Source organism: Lissotriton helveticus, chromosome 10 (genome assembly GCF_964261635.1).
Source record: "Lissotriton helveticus chromosome 10, aLisHel1.1, whole genome shotgun sequence".
NCBI classification, from domain to species: domain Eukaryota; kingdom Metazoa; phylum Chordata; class Amphibia; order Caudata; family Salamandridae; genus Lissotriton; species Lissotriton helveticus.
In genome coordinates this window covers 653,422,377-653,442,433 of record NC_136071.1, presented here as the reverse complement: position 1 = coordinate 653,442,433, position 20,057 = coordinate 653,422,377, and the positions used below count along the sequence as shown (strand labels likewise).

Genomic DNA, 20,057 nt, shown 5'->3' with positions numbered 1-20,057 from the left:
TGCGATCATACTCTCTCATGCAGTCCACAACGCAAAGTTTTGGACATAAATCAAAACGTGGGTAAAAGATTGAATCAGACATAGTCTTTGTTCTTCTATAAATCTCAAATTTGACTCCGAACATGTTAAAAGATCTATTCGTAATCTCTAGTTCTTTGACATCAGAGACCCTTCTGCATGAGATTAGGCATAGTAGAGTAGCCAACTTAATGGAAAAGTTTATTTTTTTATATTGAGGAGCGTATGAACAGGCCAGTTATTGAAAAGATCAAGTATTAGTTTGACATCCCAAACACTTTCATATTTAGGTTTAGGAGGTCTTCTTAAACAAATGCTTTTCATCACTCTACAAACAATAACATTTTTACCTAGCATTTTACCATTGACAAGGACATGACCAGCAGAAATAGCCTATCTATAGCAATTGATAGTTCTATAGCTGAGGCCTTTATCAAATTGTTTAACAAGGAAGTTAACTATGTCAACAATAGGTGCTTCCAAGGAATCCAGGTTCCTTTCCAGGCGTCTATGTTCTCGAGCCACTAGGCTAGTCCCGATTTGACTTCTTGATCCAGACAGATCCGATCTCCGTACCAGAGGCCAGATCTTAGGGCTCTCGCTTTTACCCTTTGGAGGGCCCCATAGTTGAGGGGACCGGGATAGACGGCTTGGAGGGAGGAGGAGAGGAGACCCAGAAGTCTGGCTAGCTCTCTCAGAGATAGGTCTTGCTGTTTCAGAATGTCTTATTTCCTTCCTGGTTTTGGTAATCTTTTTGGAAGGTAGTAAAAGGAGACATTTCAATGTGTCTACTGTGAACTAAGCACATTTACTAAAGTTTGTTTTAAAATGTTATTGTTGACCTCAGTAGAGGTCTAAATCAATTAATAAAATTAATTAGTAAGGAAAAAACAAATACATTTCAGGCAGGAGATTCATGATTTTTATAGCCAAAAACAGCTTTCTTTTCACTGTCTCCAGCCTAAAATTGCCTTTGCCTCAATGTATGCCAATGGGGATAATGAAATCTGTTGATTATTTTTTCCAAATCTTCCTCTTTCTAGTGTCAAAATGTTGGCATGTATGTGTTAAATGTATATATTTTATTTGTTACTGATATGTTCTGCTTTTTGTAAAGCACTCATTCTGTAAAACCTGCTTGTTACTGCTATATTTTACATTGAAATCGTGTGAAACCCAATACTTCACAGGAAGGTTAACCGAGGGTTTCTCTCCATTTTTAATGTTATGCGTTTATCTTCTATTTATTATTGGTATGTTCTATGTGGTAATGCAGGTAAATTTGAATGAAGATATCACACGGACTCATGTGTAGCAGGAAAGTCTTTATTCAACCTCAGATCTCCACGCTTGGTATAGTAATAATTATAATACCAACCATTACATTCAACTGTCAACCCATAAAACCCCCATGACATGATCATTCTGGGCTCGAGCCCTGTAACCATTTGGTGGACAGGAGGGAAAAAGGGTAGGAGAAAGAGAGGAACGGAACACGGGAAAGGAACAGCATAGAGGATATACTGCGATATGTACATATGTGTTAAAACATGACATTCTGCTGTATTGTATAGCGCCCTGATGCCTATGGACCATGTCTGTGCTATATAAAATCACAAAATAAATAAAGGCTGAATTGTAAGTTTAACCAAAAGGATGACCTAGCTACATTAACACACATATGCGCCCAGCATTAACTGAAGCCTTTAGTGTACTATCACACTACCAGCCCTGCCAAGTGTCACGCATCAGGCGTGACACCGAGGCATTTCAGTGCTGGTGTCCGCATCCCCGCACTAAATGCATTAGTCACGCATAATTAGGGACCCCCATCGCATGCTGTTACAAGGAACTGCAACTGGGAGCTCACTGTGCGATAGAAAGCGTGCATGTGTCTGACTGTGTTAGGAACTTAAATAAATACATAGTGAACTGGAGCGAAGTGAAGCCTGGTCAATCAATAATCTACAGCACATCCAAGATGTCTTTTGCAGCTCATCCTCGTTGTTGTTTTTATCAAGGCACGCTTTCTGGTTACTGCTTGCAGGGTAATTGGCCTTCTAGGCTGCAAGGCTTTTATTTTCCTAGCATGCCCGTCTCTGGCAGCAGACTTGTGTTGGAGAAAACTATGAGGAAGGGGACAGGTTTTAATTTTAATTTCGGAGTCGACTCTTGTATTACGGCCGACCCACACTCGCAACATTCACCTGCACAGACCTTCACATGTTGCGCAGCGGGGCACACTTAACCGCCGGTTCATAAATAATATGATTCGTCTGTTCTATTTGTTGGGAGGCTCGCGGGGGACACTACTCGTCCAGTCACGCTGGGCGGTCATTCTCGGGTCTCGTTCCTGATATTCATGCCTTCGAGCATCTAAGATAACTTTTTGGGAAAAAACGGAGTGCATTCGGACTATCATTCATTCTTATTTCTGTCCCGCCTGGTTATGTTGCACCCTGAGCGCTTGAAAGAGCAGTTGCATATTACGAAAAATCAGAAGCCCCCTGGAAAAATCGACTGGTATTCTGTGCATAAGCAGGAGTCATCTTTATACAACACCAAATGGTAATTAATTATGCAAGGGATATTGTTTCATTTTTTTTTCTTTTGCGTTTTGTTTTCGACGAAAGGGTGCATTTAAACATTGGTGACTGATGCACTACTAAAGTATTTTCATCGTTTATGTTTTGAATCGAGATTGTGAGGGTGCTGCATCAGGTTTAAGGTAATAATTGATTGTTAATTTAGGCAGCAATCGCTGCATTTTGGGCTGTTTACAGTTGTTTTGATTATCACTTTTCCTTGCATTGTGCTTGCTATTATTTTCACGTAGTAAACATGGTGAATGAGCACAGTATCATTGTAGAGAGTCACGTATTTCATTTATCTCTTGGCTCAGCTTGCAGTCACATATCTGTAGATTAGCTCTGCTGCATGTTTAAAAGGATTGTTTCCACCTGTGTTGTATATGACGAGTTTGCGGACTATCACTTTGCTTGGAGGATAACTTTTATTTGTATTAGGGATTGTGTAATGGGCGGGTAAGTCACCGACATTGCCCTGAATATGCTGCTTTCCACACTGGATCTTCTCTCTACACATATTGTAAGTTGCGCATTTACTTATGTATGCCTTATTTTTAGTTTTCATGGATGCTTTTACTCAGTCTATCACTCAGCATGGGCGCACTGATTGGCAGAGCAGCTCGCCGTCGCCTTTGCACAACCCCCGTTGGTGCACTTTAGTGAAGTAATTGAAGTAGAGTTTCTTGTTGCTCAAATGGGTGTAATTTCTGATATTTATATGTTTCCCTATATGTTTAATTGCTTGATTTTTGCTCGTGAGAAAGTGTCACTCATAGTCGTTGAAATGTCACTCATAATTACACTGAAATTATTAAAATGTCACACACAGCAATCTGAAACCTTGGCAGCTATGCACTACTATGCATCTTGGAGTACCCAAGGGGTATCATTAGAGAGCTCTATTTTCTCTGGCGAGAGGGCCCACGGGAAATGTCTATTATCTACACTTGACTGACGATAGAAATAGAAAAAAGATCTAACCTTAGTGAAAGAGCGTTTTAAAAGGAAAAGGTAACATAACTTCAAGAAGTCATTTTACAACATTTTATGAATAACCTGTAACAAGCTAAAAAGTGAAAATATTTTAATAAAATGTAATCTTTTTATGTATTATTTGTACTCACAGTATAATATCCTTTTAAAATCAAAAACGCTGAAAACGTCAAAGTAAAATATATCTGTAGCCTATTGTTCATTTTCTTAACTTTATTCTACTGATTTTAAACTATATTTAAAAGACATTCCAAAATGGCCGCTTTTAACACTCGCTGTAAAGTTACGTCTCCCTACGGCTCAAACACTCGTCCTTCTTCTGTGTCCATGGCTTGCATGGTGAATGACAGCGGCCAGTGTCAGTATCCGGAAGGAGCCGGCACCGGGGCACGAGGGCAGAGCAGGGTTCGGAGGTTGTTCTGTCAGCTGTAGTAGCCCCTGCAGGCGAAGATGTGGTGCCTGACGCTACCGCTCCTCACGGCAGTCTCCTTTTCTTTTTATTGGCATTCTGTCCTGGGCGCAGATGACATCGTAGTGGGCTGCGGAGGATTTGTTAAGTCAGACGTGGAGATCAATTATTCTCTGATAGAGGTGAGTGCTGTGCTGCCTGTATAGAGCAGTATGCAAGTCAGCTGCTGCTGTCGTGTTGACGGTGTAGAGCTACACCACATCTCAACACACTGCATGCTAGGTATGAAGGCAGCCTTCCACCTACCACCACTGTACACTTACTATCATAAACACTTCTACGAGCCGTGTGCACAGCCAGCAATGAAGCTTACAGTGCCATATGCTAGTATCGACCCCCTGCTAACCCTGGTTACTATTGGAAGAGAAGGGAGCCTTACATTGCCATACAAAAGCTAAATTCTGGAATATAGGCAACCCTACGCCATTTAAGTTAAAATTAGAAGAAGAGATGACGTGCCCTTAACCTGTCTTTAGGGGAAAGATAGTAAGTACATAGGAAGATTCTTATTATACCACTGCTGAGGGTGTCTGGGAAGATTTGGTGTTATTACAAAACGAGGAGAGGGTAGCCTCACACAACAGGATGTGTAAAACATTTAGTGAACACCTCAAACGAACCCAAATGGTGAGGCTTGGGGGGTGGGAGTTGATGGTTGTACTATCATGTTAGGAATATCACTAAGGTTTCTCACCTTTTATGTGTTATAGACTGTGACAAGGGGCGGGGTAGAGATGCTTTCCTATATTTAATACACTACTGCTGAACCTAATTAATGATCGGTGGTGTGCCGCGTAAACACTGTACCTAATAAGTACAAAGGTGCCACTAGGGAGTGCAATTGTGTAAACATAAGGCAGTGGGGAAAACTGTCTAAGCACCTGAAACGTTGCTTTAATGGTTGAGTGCTAGTTTCCAATTAAAACCAAGTAACCCATGATAAGCCTTTTTTTTTTACAGGCTACATGTTTCACTGCTATAACTGAGTTCATTGCAAAGCTATCAAAACTAAAAACAGTATAACCTTTTACTCCCGGCCTCGTAGTTAATGAATTCAGTCTCACTGAAAGAAGTCTGTAAATGGTAAAATGTAACTCCCAATAAGACATCATAGAGGAATGTAAATATGATGGATATGTTATTTACAGATCTTCCCACATCTTTTTACAATAGATGTAAGCCTTTTTTACCAAAAGAGATAGTAATAGTTCAGAGTTTAGATGCCACTTGTTAAACCGATAAACAACAATATAAGCAAATAAAGAATAGTTAACTAAGGGTAAAGGGGCTGCATACAGTTTATAATGAACTCCCCCAGAGTTGGTATAAGGACTTCATGCCAGGGGCAACCCACAGGATATATACTAATTCGGGCAAGATAAAATATGAAATGTCTCAGTGTTGGAGCTAGTGAAAATTCATCCACGTTAGAGAGCCACATGGTAAAGTGTAGCAATCTGTAAAGGAAAGCAAAGGAGTTGGCACTTGGATTATTACCACTTAATCCTTATCAAGTTCAGAGTGTATATGTACAGTTTACTCACCCAAAGGTGGTACAAACACTGCATAGCCCGTAAAGAAATTGCGAAGCCGGCAATTGAAGAATGTAAACTGCCTCAGCGTAGTTAATAAAAATTCCTGTGTAACAAAGTATATCATGATGGGTGATAGATAGTAGCAGTCTGTAAAGATAAACATAGAAAAAACCTCCAAAACAAGAGGCCGGTATAGGAAGAGGCAAAAATCTAATATTTTATAGAGGTTGTCAGACAATCTGCAACCACAGCTAAATGTGAGATGTCATATGGACGCTGTCCACAATAGGGATTGAAATAGTTACGATGAATTTAATAAATATCTGTAGTTATGTATTGTGTACCCATGAATGGAATAAAATAACGGGCAACCCAGTAAGGTGACCTTCAAGCTTGAAAAAAAGTCTAGAAACAACAGTACTGCTATCTTCACAGTATCAAAAGAAAAGTAGGTGTAACAAGGTTGATGACCTGTGATTTAACTTTGTCCAGGGTGTTAGAAATACCTCATTCTTTTAAAAGCTTCTTAGAACTGAATTGATCAAATCATTCAGTAGGATTTTGTAATTCAAAAGGCAATCATTTTGTAGGTATATCACGTGGGCTTATTTGCTATAATTTCCAGTATTTTGTTTCTTTCAATTCAGTTGTCGAAATGAAACGTATAACTGAAGTGCTTTAACCAAGTACTAACTGAAACAGCCCTTTGCTTATTCAAGCTTTCCTATCTACTGTCTCCAGAATCATCTCGCAACTTCACAATTTAGGATTTTGAAACAAATAATTTCAGGTGAGGACACATTGGAAAGGGCAGCAAAAGTTTTCTATAAATAATTAACCAATTCACATTCCATGAATAAAGAATCCTATAATGTAAAGCAAAAGCTTCAAGACTAGTAATTTTCTCCAAAATGTTCTCACAAAATACATATATTAAACAAACCATTTGGAAATTACTTTAAATACATTCTTATTTATCAAATATTTTTAAAGAACTTCCCTTGTTCATCTATCGACAAAGTAACAATCTCAAACGCAAATCGATAGGATCTTACAAATCTTCACTGAAAATCAGTTAACGCTCTTTAACAGTGAGAAAGGGGAGTACCCCATCCTTGTTTGATTTGTTAAAACTGGAAATGATATCACGTGATGCATAATTCAACATTCTTAATCGGGAGAAATTATACTGATAAAAGATTTTGTGACATGTGGAACAATGTAGTGTTGGAAGCTGTATTTACTATGATTACTTGGCTGTTTAGTGAAGACCAAGCTATTGCCCAAGTACACAGTCTTAATATAATACAGTTGACAGAAAGTATTCCATTTAAGCTATTTTTCTCTAGTAAACCCATTAGAGGTTCTGGGCCAGGTGGTGTAACTACCACCACTTTATGCCTAAACCTGCCATGGTGCTCATCTATTCTGCTTATTTGAAGTCATTGATTAATCTGTGTGGCTTTTGGTGGTTAGGATTCAACCTAGTCCCAGTAATCATGAGATTCTAAGATCAATTCATATTCTTACTGTTTTTTTCTTAGCGTTCCTTAAAGATTGGGAAAATAATTAAATGAGGTTCATTAAACCAAGTGCGATCAGTAGCAAGAGTGGTCACCCATCATTTTTGTTTTGCTCATGTGTATTTACTGAAGAAGTGATGGGGAGCCGGAAGGGTCGAACTCCTTGCTAGTTTCAGTAAATTGTGTGCATAATTAATTACGTTGAACACACCATAGCTTTAACGGAAACCTGAGATTGTGGTTAGACGGTACCTTTCTCGATCAGGTACAGGATTACCTTCTTTCAATTGTTGTCTGTTTCCCTTGATTATACATGGGGTTTGCTCCAGACATTCATTAGATCTGGCAGCCTTAGCTGTTAGCAGAGTTTATGTCATCAAAAAACAAATACAAAAATTGCTCTTTCTGTCAACCTCTGTCACTCATTCCCCTCTTTGATTTGATCCTCTTAAGCCATTACTTGTTGGAAATGTTCTTCACATTTTGTATCGGCCCACAGGACTATTTTGAATTTATATATTTTATAATGTTGATTTGAAAAAAGAAATCCTATTCTAGTATTGCATATACAATGTAATGTGCAGTTAGGTTGTGGCTTTACAGTGTGCTATTTAACATACTGTAGACGAAAGGTGACATTGAGAATGGAAGCTCCATTGCCAATTCCAATGATATGCCCTTATCATTGAAATACGTAATTTGTGGAATGCATGAAAAATTGAAACGAAGTAAATAGCATCACTGTTATTCAACCTCTAGTCACGACATGTATACAAATAAACCCTTTCCTTTCTTCATATATCATACAGAGGGAGGTAGAAGCTGAGATCCATTGGGCTTCTGTGGGTAATCACATAAATCAAAGGAGAATGAATCACATCCCTAGTAGTACCAGGGTCTATAGGTTCCAAAAAACCCTCATTCACTCTAGCTTTTGCGGCGGTATATTTCGAATCTCGTCTTTTTAGGTGAATAGCGTCATCATTGGGTCTTAACTGCCCGAGTTTCCAGTTCTCCTGGTGGTCTGTACTCCTCCACCCGGAGGGAGACCATCTGTTTTACGACAGTCGTGAAAAAGATGTGGAAAAAATGAGAATTAAAAAAGACCTCCTTTTCCTTTAAATTAGTTTAATTAATCAGGAAGGGGTAACATTAAAAACCAAGTTGGTGCTGAGGTGGATGTGCTAGTGATCTACCGCACCTAATGTTTAATCGTGAGAGGTCGAAATGTTTTGGCCATTTATTAACTCTAAGGGTCGGTGGGCCTTCTTCAGGACCGGAAAGAGAGCGGATATAAGTCTTGGTCGCTCCTGACAGGTAATTCGATTCACTTACCCTTCATCATGGAGTATATTGGCTCAAATCATGACAAGGTTTCAGGTGTGCATTGTACCTATAACTATTGACAAATGACAAAAGGGACAGGGAACATAGTACATTTTAAATGGGTGCACCCTCTCTTACCCAATGAGATGTGGAATCAACAGTGTTAAGACGTCAAATCAAACCATCTACGACCTTCTTACAATATGTGGTTGATATGGTAATTGAGTGATTAGAATGTTTGTAAAAATAAATTGTCAAATGCTTGCACTTCAGATATAGAGAATACTTTAGGGAGCTTAGTCTGGGTCTGCATGATCATTAGGTAACCTTAGGGTGTATGTGGGCACTCACTGCTCTTGGGAGAGCGGGCTTGCATAATAGTAATGCGTCCAAGGTGCCTCTGCAAGTCAAAGTGTTATCTCATGGCTGATGCGGAAGGGAATACTCATATCGTTGTAACATGCCCATGAATGTGGGGAGTGTGATTGGTCATACAAATCATTACCATGCAGAGAGTCTGCAGTGGCTCCTTCGGTATGGATAAGCGCTCACTAAAAGGTATAGCGCGAGAGGGTAAATGAACCAGATTTGAACATTATCTCTTTTTGTCAAAACTCTGTCGGAGCTCTCGTCCCTTCATGTTACCTCCGTGCTGCTCCCAGTGCATCTTAGATGCTGACCATGACCTGGAAAATAGTCACAGTTGTACCGGAAGTGTTTTTAATATCATTGTTCCCTTGCGGAATAGACATATACAAGGTGAATGTTAGGCATATGTGTTGGCTGGAAAAGGAAGAAAGAGGCAAAAAAAACTGCTTCCCCTATTTTTGTAAATGAATTGATAATTATATTATTAGCTTGGCGACAATCCTGGGAATTATGTTGGCAGAATTAATCCTAATAAAAAAAAATTCAGTGTGACATTAAAAGGTTAAAAAATGACTAAATACCATCAAGGAAAGTTATGTTATACTGAAGTTACTAAAGGTTAGGAAACAGATCGCTATAATTGTGAAAAATTATGAAAAATTTGTGGCTATCTTCCCGAAGAAGTTTTTAGTTGGTTTCCTTTATAATTACTAGTTGATCTTGGTGTTAGGATGTTACAGGTATTTTACATTGATGCAGGTTGTGCTATTACTCGGTGTACACTAGTGTCTTAAAGATAACCATGGGATGTTATCGTTCAGTCCTTTGTCATATGTTCTGAGGCAGTACACCGTTGTTCTTTCTCATAAAGGGCATTTTCTGAACTGTGGTCTTTGGTGTCTAAGGTTTCCTGGATGACCCATTGGATGCTGTCAGTGGTATGTTTCATGTTCAGGAAGTGGATACTCATTCGAGAGATCAATTCTTCTTTTTTAAATTTTTTTACATTTGATGTTGCTGCAATGTTCACAGATTTTTTGCTTGACTTTCCGACACGTCATCCCAACGCATTTCAATTGGCATTGACACATGATCATGTATTTCACGAGTGGAATTACAGTTTGTGTGTCGTTTGATGGTCCACTCAAAGTTTTATGTTACCTCTAAGCTTTTGGTTGTTTTGGTGAGTTTACATACTGAGCAACTACCACAGGAGTAATGTTCTGTGACTGGTCTTTCTGTCCAGGTATTGGGTTTGGCTCCAGTGTCGTAAGTTTCTGTTTCGGTCTAGTATGGACTAGCACGTCTTGGATATTCTTAGTTCTTTTGTTTGCAAATCGTGGTTTCTGCCATTTGAGGGCAACTGAGGTGAGGATCCACCAGTTTTTGATGATATTTTCCCCCTGATCAGAAGCAGTGTTGTATGTAGTTACACACGTTAAGATATCTGATTCTGTTTCTTTGGTTTTAGTTTCCAGAAGGCTGTTGCGGTTCTGGTTTCTTGCCCTTTTCTGGCATTTTTGGATGATTTTATTTGGATAGTTTCTTTCCTTGAATTTTTTGCTCAGATCATTGTTTGAAAACCACCTGTCTATTACTCAAGTTTCTCCTGATCCGTAAGAATTGGCCATGTAGGAGATTATCTCTCCAGGGTAGAGGGTGGAAAATGTTGAATGAAAGAAGTTTATTTTTGCAAGTCGGTTTATAGAAAGTCTTGGTCTGTAACGTATTGTTTTCTCCATATATGGTGATGTCTAAAAAGTCAAGAGTTTTTCATCCACAGTGTAGGTAAACCTCAAGAATTCAGCAAGGGTGTTTATTCATGTGTGGAATTCCGGTATTGTATCAGGCATGTCTCCCCAAATCACCAGGATGTCATGCTTTTTCCAGAATAGGATCTTGGTTCTGAATGGGTTCTTTTTGCACACAATATATTTCTCTTCAAAGGTACTCACATATAATCCTGCCAGGCTTGGGGCAAATGTGCTCCCCATTGAACTTCCCTGTGTTTGGAGGTATTGGGTTCCCTCATATTTGAAGAAATTCTCAGTTAGGGCTGGGCAACAGCATTCCATGATGAAGTGTCTCGGGGTGTTGTGTAGCCATTCTTGTTTAAATTGTACATCCTCAATGGTTTGTACATCCTCAATGGTTTATAGTGTGGCTTCTTGAGGAAGGCTGGTGTACAGACTCTTTATGTCCAAACTAACAAGACAGGTGGTTCCTTGCTGGTATGTCACACTGTTTAGGTGATTCAATAGATCTCGAGTGTCCTTGAGATAGGTTGGTGTTTGTTGGTCTACAGGTCGGAGATAATGATCCACAAATTGGGACAAGGGTTCTAGTACTGAACCTATTTGTCGTCCTGGTGGTGGTGGTCTGTTTTTGTGAGTTTTCGGCAGGGATTAAGGGTGTTGTTGGATTTGTTGTTCTCAGGTTGTCTGCTTCACTTTTTGAGATCCACTAGTTTGTTTCCTCCTCTTCTACCATTATAGCAATGATTCGTCTTAGTCTTGGGTCCTAGGTGAGGAGTCTTTAGTGTCCTTCGTTCGCTAGTAACTCAGTGCATTGAGATTGATAGGTTCCTGTTGATAGGAATACGATCCCCCCATCTTTGTCTGCTGGTTTGAGTATCAGATCGCTGTTTGCTTTCGGTTATGCTAGTGCTAGTTGTTCTTTTTTTAAGTCATGTTCATGTACGGTTTCTTTACTCTGTTTTTCATGGTTTTCACCTCTTTGAATAGGGCTTGTTCGAAAGCTATTACTTCGAATGGTACTGAATAATTTGGTGGGCAGAAGGGGGAGTTTATCCTTATTTTAGTGACTCCATCTTTTGAAGCGATTGTTTGATCATTAAAGAAAGCCTTTAATTTGATCTTCCGGCAAAAATTCGGTGACTTCGTAGTGTAGTTTGAACTGGTCAAAATTTGGAGTGGGTACAAACCCCAATCCTTTCTCGAGTAGGTTCTGTTTCCTTACTCTGGGGACTACTGCCAGGCCCTGTTCGGCAGATCTTAAGGCTCGGACTGGTTTGTACCATTGGAAAAGAGGGGTCATAGATTGGGGGCCCAAGCCGTGCAGAGCCTTAAAAATCACACAGAGTGACTTAAAAGCGATTCTTTTCCGAACAGGCAGCCAGTGTAGTTTTACAAGGTCCCAGGCTACTGAGGTGAACTTGGGGGTGCCTGTGATCAGGCGGGCCGCTGCATTCTGCAGGATCTGGAGTTTGTTTAAGAGTCCCTGCTGGGCATTCAGCAGCAGGCCATTGCAGTAGTCCAGCCGGGACATCACCAGACAGGTCACTACTGTCTTCTTGTGTTCCACCGGGAGAAATGGCAGGACTTTCCGTATAGTTTTGAGAGCATAATGGGTGACCGAGGACAGTGCATTAATATGTGGCCTGAAGGACAGAGAGTCGTCCATCAGGACCCCCAAGTTTTTTACTTTCGAGACTGGAGAAGTGGGAGCCCCCATTTCTTCTGGCCACCAGCGAGGGGACCAGAACTTCTCACATGAACCGAACAGCAGCACTTCTGTTTTTGCCGAATTAAGCTTCAGGCAGTTTCCTGACATCCATTTGCTCACCTCCCGCATGCAGCATCTGAACCTGTCTGCTGTGCTATCCAATTCTCCCTGACGCAGTGACACCACAATCTGGGTGTCGTCCGCGTAGGATGTGAGATTGAATCCGAAGGATCTGATCACTGGCGCCAATGTCGAGACATAAGCATTAAAAAGAGTCGGGCTCAGGGAAGACCCCTGGGGGACTCCGCAGGGGAGCACAAATGGCTTGGATTCGAAGTTCCCCAAGGCCACCGACTGAGTCCTGCCGGATAGAAAGGCCTGCAGGATGTCAAGAGCCTTTCCCCGAATCCCACTGGCCCTCAGACGGTCCACCAGTATTTTATGGTGGACCGTATCGAAGGCCGCGGATAAGTCCAGCAGGATCAGGGCGGCTCTACCCCCCATGTCCAGCACCCTTCTTATGTCTTCGGCTGATTTGATCAGAGCCGATTATGTGCTGTGTCCCGCCCTGAATCCATGTTGTGAAGAGTCCAATCTCTCTCCTGATCTCAGGAAGGAACTAAGCTGTCTATTTAGTATGCCCTCCATGATCTTGGCTGGGAGGGGTAGTCTGGCGATAGGACGAAAGTTGTTTAAATCTGTGGGGTCCAAATTGTCTTTTTTTTTTAGGAGGGGAAGGATGGAAGCCTGTTTCCAGCGTAGGGGAAATTCTCCCCTGTCCAGCATGATGTTGAACAGGGGGGTAAGGCCCGAGGCGATGGTAGAGGGAACTAGTTTGGCAATTGCGGTTGGGCAGGAGTCATGCGGGGAGCCTGATTTTATCCTCGTAAGTCCTTTGGATACCTCTTCCTCACTAATGGGTGAGAAGTTCTCTAGTATGTCAGATTTACTATTAAACTCCTGATGTGTATCGGGAGTGAGTGGGTTTGCGGCATTAATCCTATTTTCATTGTTCAAGGGATAAAAGATCTTCTCTACTTTATTTAGGAAGAATTTGGCTAGATCTTCGCATAGTTGGCGACTAGGTGGAATTTCTGCTGATTTGGGGGCTGCCAGGGAGCAAATTGTGTTGAATAGTTCCTTAGGGGAGTTGTTTGCTTCCTTAATCCGTTTGGAAAAAAACTCACATTTAGCCACGCGGATTGTCTCCTTGTATACTCTCAGCTCTGCATTAAGCAGTTTTTTATCCTCTTCCTTATAGTTTTTCCGCCATAGTCTTTCTAATTTTTTGCAGCGGGTTTTATGGTCTCTGATTTGTTCAGAGAACCAAGGGGCAGAGGGGCTAGTCCGAGTGGAAAGTTGGATAGTCGGAGGGGCAAGTTGCATGCAGGCAGCCTCCAGCCAACTCATGTAGTTTGTAGCTGCTTCCTCTGTCTTTTGTAGGGGGCTTTATAGAAGCTTTCAAAAGACCCTCTAATGTCTTGCCTTCTATATTTTTCCATTTCCTCATCTTTTTAGGGGCAGCTTTAGCCTTGCTTGATCTAGGGGGGGGGGGGTTAGGCTGATGTTAAAGTGAACTGCAGCATGATCCGACCAGGAGATCGGTTGAACTGACGTAACCTCTAGGTTAGGATGATTAGAAAAGATACCATCAAGGGTGTGCCCTGCTTTATGAGTCGGGCCGCGAACCATTTGTTTCAACTCTATTCCCTGTAGCAGTTCTAGGAGATCTTGAGTGTCCGGGTCCCTGCTATTCTCCAGATGAAAATTAAAATCTCCAAGTAGCGTGAAGGAGTTGGCACAGATGGCTTCTTCTAACAGGCTACTCAAGGCTGAGAGGAAAGGTGCTTTAGCCCCAGGCGGCCTGTAAAGTAGGCAGCCTCTAAGAGTCTGATGGTCAGAGAGGATGAAGTTGAAAATGAGCGCTTCGTCTAGGTCGGTTATACCTGGCTGTACTATCCCTCTAAGGGATTTATGATAGATAATGGCCAAGCCACCACCTTTCTTCTTTTCTCTATTCAGTGTAAGACAGACGTAGTTTGGGGGAGTAGCAATGACAATATCTGGGCCTGATGCTGCATCTGTCCAGGACTCTGTTATGAAATCGATCATGATCTTGGAGTCCAGGATAAGCTCCGCCAGTTCGGTGCTGTGTTTTACCAGAGATCTGGCATTGAGTAGCATACATTTCATAGTGGGCAATTTATTTGTCACTATGGAATCTTGTGGATCCTTGGAGATAGAGAAGGATAGCCAGAGTACCTCAGGGAGGGTCTGCTTACAGTTAGTACATTGACGGGGGAAGAGCGGGAGGTCATCCCCCACGGCTCTTATAGGGCAGCATTTTGTGTCAATGTTGCGGCCAATCGTCAATAAGGTATTGCGGTTGTAGACTAGCCTTGAAGTGGAATATTTAACCAGCTGGCCAGCGGCGCGGACGAGCGCAGACGGGCTTGACTTTGGCGCGCTTCCTGGGCCAGGGAGTCATTTTTTGCAGGCGGGGGGCGGAGCACTAGACTGCTCGCCCAGCTCGTTTTCCTCACTAGAAATGGCGGGACCGGAAAGGCGATATCACCGGTTCACGCCCTGGATTGTGCAAATGCGCGGTTTAAGTTTAAAATCACAGTAAACACACACACTCAATTAAAATATTTTTAGCAGCAAAGTTAGCAGCAAAGTTCGGAAAGTAAGTATCTCGAGTCCCGGCTTCCGCCTCCGGACTGGTAACACACCCTCACTAGCAATCAGCGGGGATGTAATTGGCCTGTGCTTTTATGCAGGCGGGGGCGGGCGGGGCGGAGCACTAGACTGCTCGCCCAGCTCGTTTTCCTCACTAGAAATGGCGGGACCGGAAAGGCGATATCACCGGTTCGCGCCCTGGATTATGCAAATGCGCGGTTTAAGTTTAAAATCACAGTAAACACACACACACTCAATTAAAATATTTTTAGCAGCAAAGTTCGGAAAGTAAGTATCTCGAGTCCCGGCTTCCGCCTCAGGACTGGTAACACACCCTCACTAGCGATGATGGGAGTGTTATGGATCCAAAGTCCTTTGGGTACGACGTTTGCGCTGAGGTAGTCCGTCATTGTCAAACCATGAATGGCTGTTTTTACTTGTTCTGTTTTACTATTTGTTAAGTCCTCCCATTCTTTCGTTTGTTTTAAGGTCTGAGTAAGTTCTCTTTCTTGTGGTAGAGAGGTGCCTGAGAGAATGGCACTGATTTCTTCATCTGTGTAACTTAATCCTTGGTGAACTGCCATCTTTTAATAAATTCTGGGATGGTTCTGCCATGTAATCTGATTAGTATATGTGAGAGTTTAGAAAGTTGAAGGTCGATGGTTGAAGAGAATGCTAAGTAAAGATACCTGGTAGGGAGATATTGGCTCATGTCCTGTAGGTACTCAATTTGACTGTGTTTTTGTCGGAGGTTGACTCCCACAGCTATGCGCTCCTCTAATATTCATATATCAAACAGAGGGAGGTAGAAGCTGAGATCCATTCAGCTTCCGTGGTTAATTGCATCAATCAAAGGAGAATGAATCACGTGTTTTGTAGTACCTGGGTCCATAGGTTCTAAAAACCCTCATTCACTCCTGCTTTGGTGGCTGTACATTTCGGTTCTCCGCCTTATTAGTTAGGTGACTGGCATCATCATTGGGTCTTAACAGCCTGAGTTTCTAGTTCTCTAGGCAGTCTGCACTCCTCCACCCGGTGGGAGACCATCTGGTTTACGACAGTCGTGAAAACGATTTGGAAAAAAGTGAGAATTAAAAATTCCCTCCTTTCCCGTTTAATAAGTTTAATTAGTCAGGAAGTGGTAACATCAAAAACAAAGTTGGTGCTGAGGTGGATGAGTTAGTGATCTACCGCACCTAATGTTTAATCTGAAAGGTCGACATGTTTCGGCCCTTTATTGCCTCTACGGGTCCGTAGACCTTCTTTAGGACTTGAAAGGGAGCAAATCTAAGTCTTGGTCGCTCGAGACAGGTAAGTCAATTCACTTACCCTTATTCATCGTTGAGTATATTGGCTCAAATCATGACTAGGTCACAGGTGTGCATTGTACCTATAACTGTTGACAAATGAGAAAGGGGACAGGGACCATAGTACAGTTTAAATCGGTGCACCTGGTCTTACCCAATGAGCAGTTGAATTCACAGGTAAGTATTGAAAAGACATCAAATCATACCAAATCAAACCATCTATGACCTTCAGCTAAAATATGTGGTTGATATGTTAATTGAGTGATTAGATTGTTTGTAAAAATAAACTTTCAGATGCATGCACTTCAGATATAGAGAACATATTAACGAGCTTAGTCTGGGTCTGCATGTTCATTAAGTAACCTTGGTGTGTGTGCTCCTGGGAGAGCAGACTCGCATAATTTTAATGCGTGCAAGGTGCCTCTGCGAGTCAATGTGCTATCTTATGGCTAATACGGAAAGGAATACTCGTATCATTCTAACATGCCCATGAATTTAATACTGCAGCTGCCGCAGTATCATGTGCACCTTCAAAGTATTCCCCCACCCAAGGGGGCATGCTGGAGGTACAGCAACCTTGGGTGTGCCAACTTGTACCGAAGTGCAACAGCCTAAGAACCTATAGTGCTCTGTGTGAATCAGCTGGCTAGCTATCTTAGTGGTCATGCACTTCCATGCGCAGCAAGGTCACTTTAGTATTAAAGAAAATGGATAACAGTGGTAAAGGTTGGCGTGGCTTGGCACCACCCAAGATGGCTGCGTAGTTAGAGAGCTCTGCTGCGGCCCTCTTGTCCTCAGCAAAATCTGACACTGTCCAGCGGGCTCTACATGACAAAGTCCGCTTGAGTGCTTTGCAAGAGGGGGCTCGCTGGGCTGGGCTGGGCTGGAGCGGGGCCCTGATCAGTCAGAAGAGGCTCGATGGCGGCGGATCTGTGAGACCGAGGTGTGGCCCGGAGTGTGCACAGAGGGAGGAGCCCTCCGGATATCGGCTGAGGCCTGCGGCACTGGACTGATCGTACCGCAGAAGGGCCTGGGACCGGAGCCCCTGCAGCCCGGCTAGGGTTGAGACGACCGCTGACCACACATTGATCTACAGTGTGGCACCAGGTTCCTGAACAGCCGGATGCTGGATCGTCCAGTGAGGGCGGCAACGAGATCCGGGGCCAAACCGCGGCGAGAGACCCGGTGCAGCTGGAAAGGCTGCAAAACGCTTTTTCGATTATGTGATCCCCCTCTAAGGGGAGCCACCTTAAAATAATCGTCTGCCTTCTTTGAGGCCTTACTACCCACGGCTGCGGAGGCGCCGGGTAGAAGCACCCGATACCCGAAGCGGACTCCTGGAGCGGGGCCCATGAATTTGGAAACATGAATGGTTAATTAATTGATGCAATGAGGGCTGGAGGGCGGCTGCATATACACGAGCGGCGGAGCCAGCCAACCCCAAGTTATAGCTAAAATGGTTCTAGTGGGGCGGCAGGAGCTCTGTAAATTTGGGAGGTGGGTAGTTCTAACCCTACAGTGCAGGGTGGAAGGGAGAAGGGCAACTATAAAGGGGACTAGTTTCTTAAGACAAGGTTATGTTTGTTACATGTTATCTTCGATTTGCATATTGACCCATCATTTCAGGCTAGGCGCATCAGGTAGCAACTAGGGGGGTAGCGTTGGAGACGGTGGTAGGAATGGAACTTCAAATGCTAAACACCTAGGTATAGCTATACCATCATAGTCCATGACCGCACTGAAAGTTTTGACTTGGAACGTGAATGGACCGGGGGATAAAATCAAAATGACTATGGTCCTGCAATATCTACGCAGGCACTCCCCCCACCTGGTCCTCCTTTAGGAGACGCACTTGTGAGGCAATCAATATCTAGCACTCAATAGATTTGGCTACACCTTGATAGTTCACACAGACTTTATTTCAGGACCCTGAGGTGTGACGATATTGGTAAAAAAACTCGGTGCCTCTGATAAAGGACCAGACCGGGCAAGACCCACGGGGCAGATTTGTGGGTATTTGCGAAGGTAATGGGCCTGTCGGACTTATGGAGACTGCACAACCCGACCAGTAGAGAGTACATGCACATTTCTGCTTCACACGTGCAGGGTCTCGTTTTGGATGACCTATTTAGGCAATGTCGACATGCGGGACACTTTTGAGGAGCGCAGCAAAAAGCCAGAGGCATTTTTGATCATGAACCAGTGGAGGTTCTATTCCTGGGCCCAGTTGCAAACTACACCACTCCTCCATGCCTAGCACTCTGGCACTTCCAGAAAAGAGAATATCAAGACAAATTCAGCAAGCGTACACAGCAGTATTTCGATGAAAACGTGGGCACAGTAGACTTGCACTCTACTCTGTAGGAAGGCACAAAGCATTAGCAAGGGGATACCTGCAAGCAACAATAGGGGGCATCAAAAGAGAGAGGCACTCCCAAGTGTAAAACTCTAGAACACAAGTTAAAAACACTAGAACAAGCTACATGTAGTCTGGATTCATACCCCACAGAAGCTCCTGACCTAATCTCAGATGACTATATGGAGTAATCAACGCCACAGCGGCGCACCCACATATACCTGCTGCTCTCATGTCACTAGATGCCCAAATGGCATTTGACCGTATCGAATGGCCCTATATCAATGCGATGTTGCTCAGGCTGCGCTTTGGACCACACTTTTGTGCCTGGGTTTGTCTCCTTTACCAGCGCCTGGAAACCCGTGTGCGGGTAAATGGGTCAACTTTGAGAACGTTCACACTTCACAGGGGCACACAACAGGGATGCCCGCTATCCCCAATATTATTCGCATTGGCACTAGAACCACTAGTGGCATGGAGCCGAGGCGACCCCTAAATCTGGGGCATAGACATCGGTGGGGGATGGGAAGAGCGTATATCGCTGTACGCAAACGGTGTACTGCTCTATGCACACAAACGTAAACAAACGTTCATAGACTAATAAATATTATTCAACTCTTCGGCACATACTCCATATATGTTATGTTATAATTTTTGTATAGCGCATGGTTGCCCCAGCAAAGGGGTGTCCCAGTGCTGATAGTCAGAAAAGGGGCAGGGCGGAAGCAGGCAGGGAAGTAGATTACTTAGGAAAGAGAGAAGTTTTTAATAGCCTTGCGGAATACTGCATGGGTTTGGATGCTTCTGATGCTCACCGGGAGGGAGTTCCAGAGTTTTGGAGCAAGAACTCAGAAGGAGCGCCCTCTTGCCCTGGCACTCCTGACCCGAGGCACAGACGCTAGGTTGTCCCCAGACGAGCGCAGTTGGCGGGTGGGTGTGTAGGGTATAAGAAGATCAGCTAGGATATCGGGGGCGTTCAGGATTCTATGGGAGATACAAATAGCTTTAAAGTGGATTTCTTTCTCCACCGGAAGCAGCATTTTGTGCCCTTTGTAGACGATGTATCTCTGCTCTATTGGCCCCTAGACACACAGAGCTTGCGTAGTCCAGCCTGGATAGTACAGTGGCCTGGATATTAACCTGATAGTTGTTAGCATAAAAAAACCTAACTGGGGTTTAAGACCACGTAGGGGCCCAAAGCAGACTCCAGCTACCGCCTTTTTTTGAGCCTGGAAGATCAGTGCAGAATCAACCCATACGCTCAGGTTTTTAACCGTCTGTTTGGGAGCAGGCAGGGGGCCTAGGGTGGATGGCCACCCGAGCTCACTCCACAGATGAGTGTTTTTACCCACTAACAGGATCTCCGATTTGGTGGCATTCAATTGAAGACAGTTACATGTTGTCCAGTCCGCAATAGCTGTTAAATCCT

At 43.2% G+C, this 20,057-nt stretch overlaps 1 protein-coding gene across 1 annotated transcript in view; it reads left to right on the top strand.

Moving 5' to 3' along the window:
- Positions 1 to 3,919: 3,919 nt before the first annotated feature.
- The window catches only part of LOC144784430 (BOS complex subunit NOMO1-like), a 318,569-nt gene continuing 302,431 nt past the window's right edge, over positions 3,920 to 20,057 (top strand). Inside the window, exon 1 of the mRNA XM_078663178.1 lies at positions 3,920 to 4,190. Coding sequence (XP_078519304.1) covers positions 4,050 to 4,190 — 141 coding nt within the window. The 5' untranslated portion in view covers positions 3,920 to 4,049. The remainder of the gene's footprint in view (positions 4,191 to 20,057) is intronic.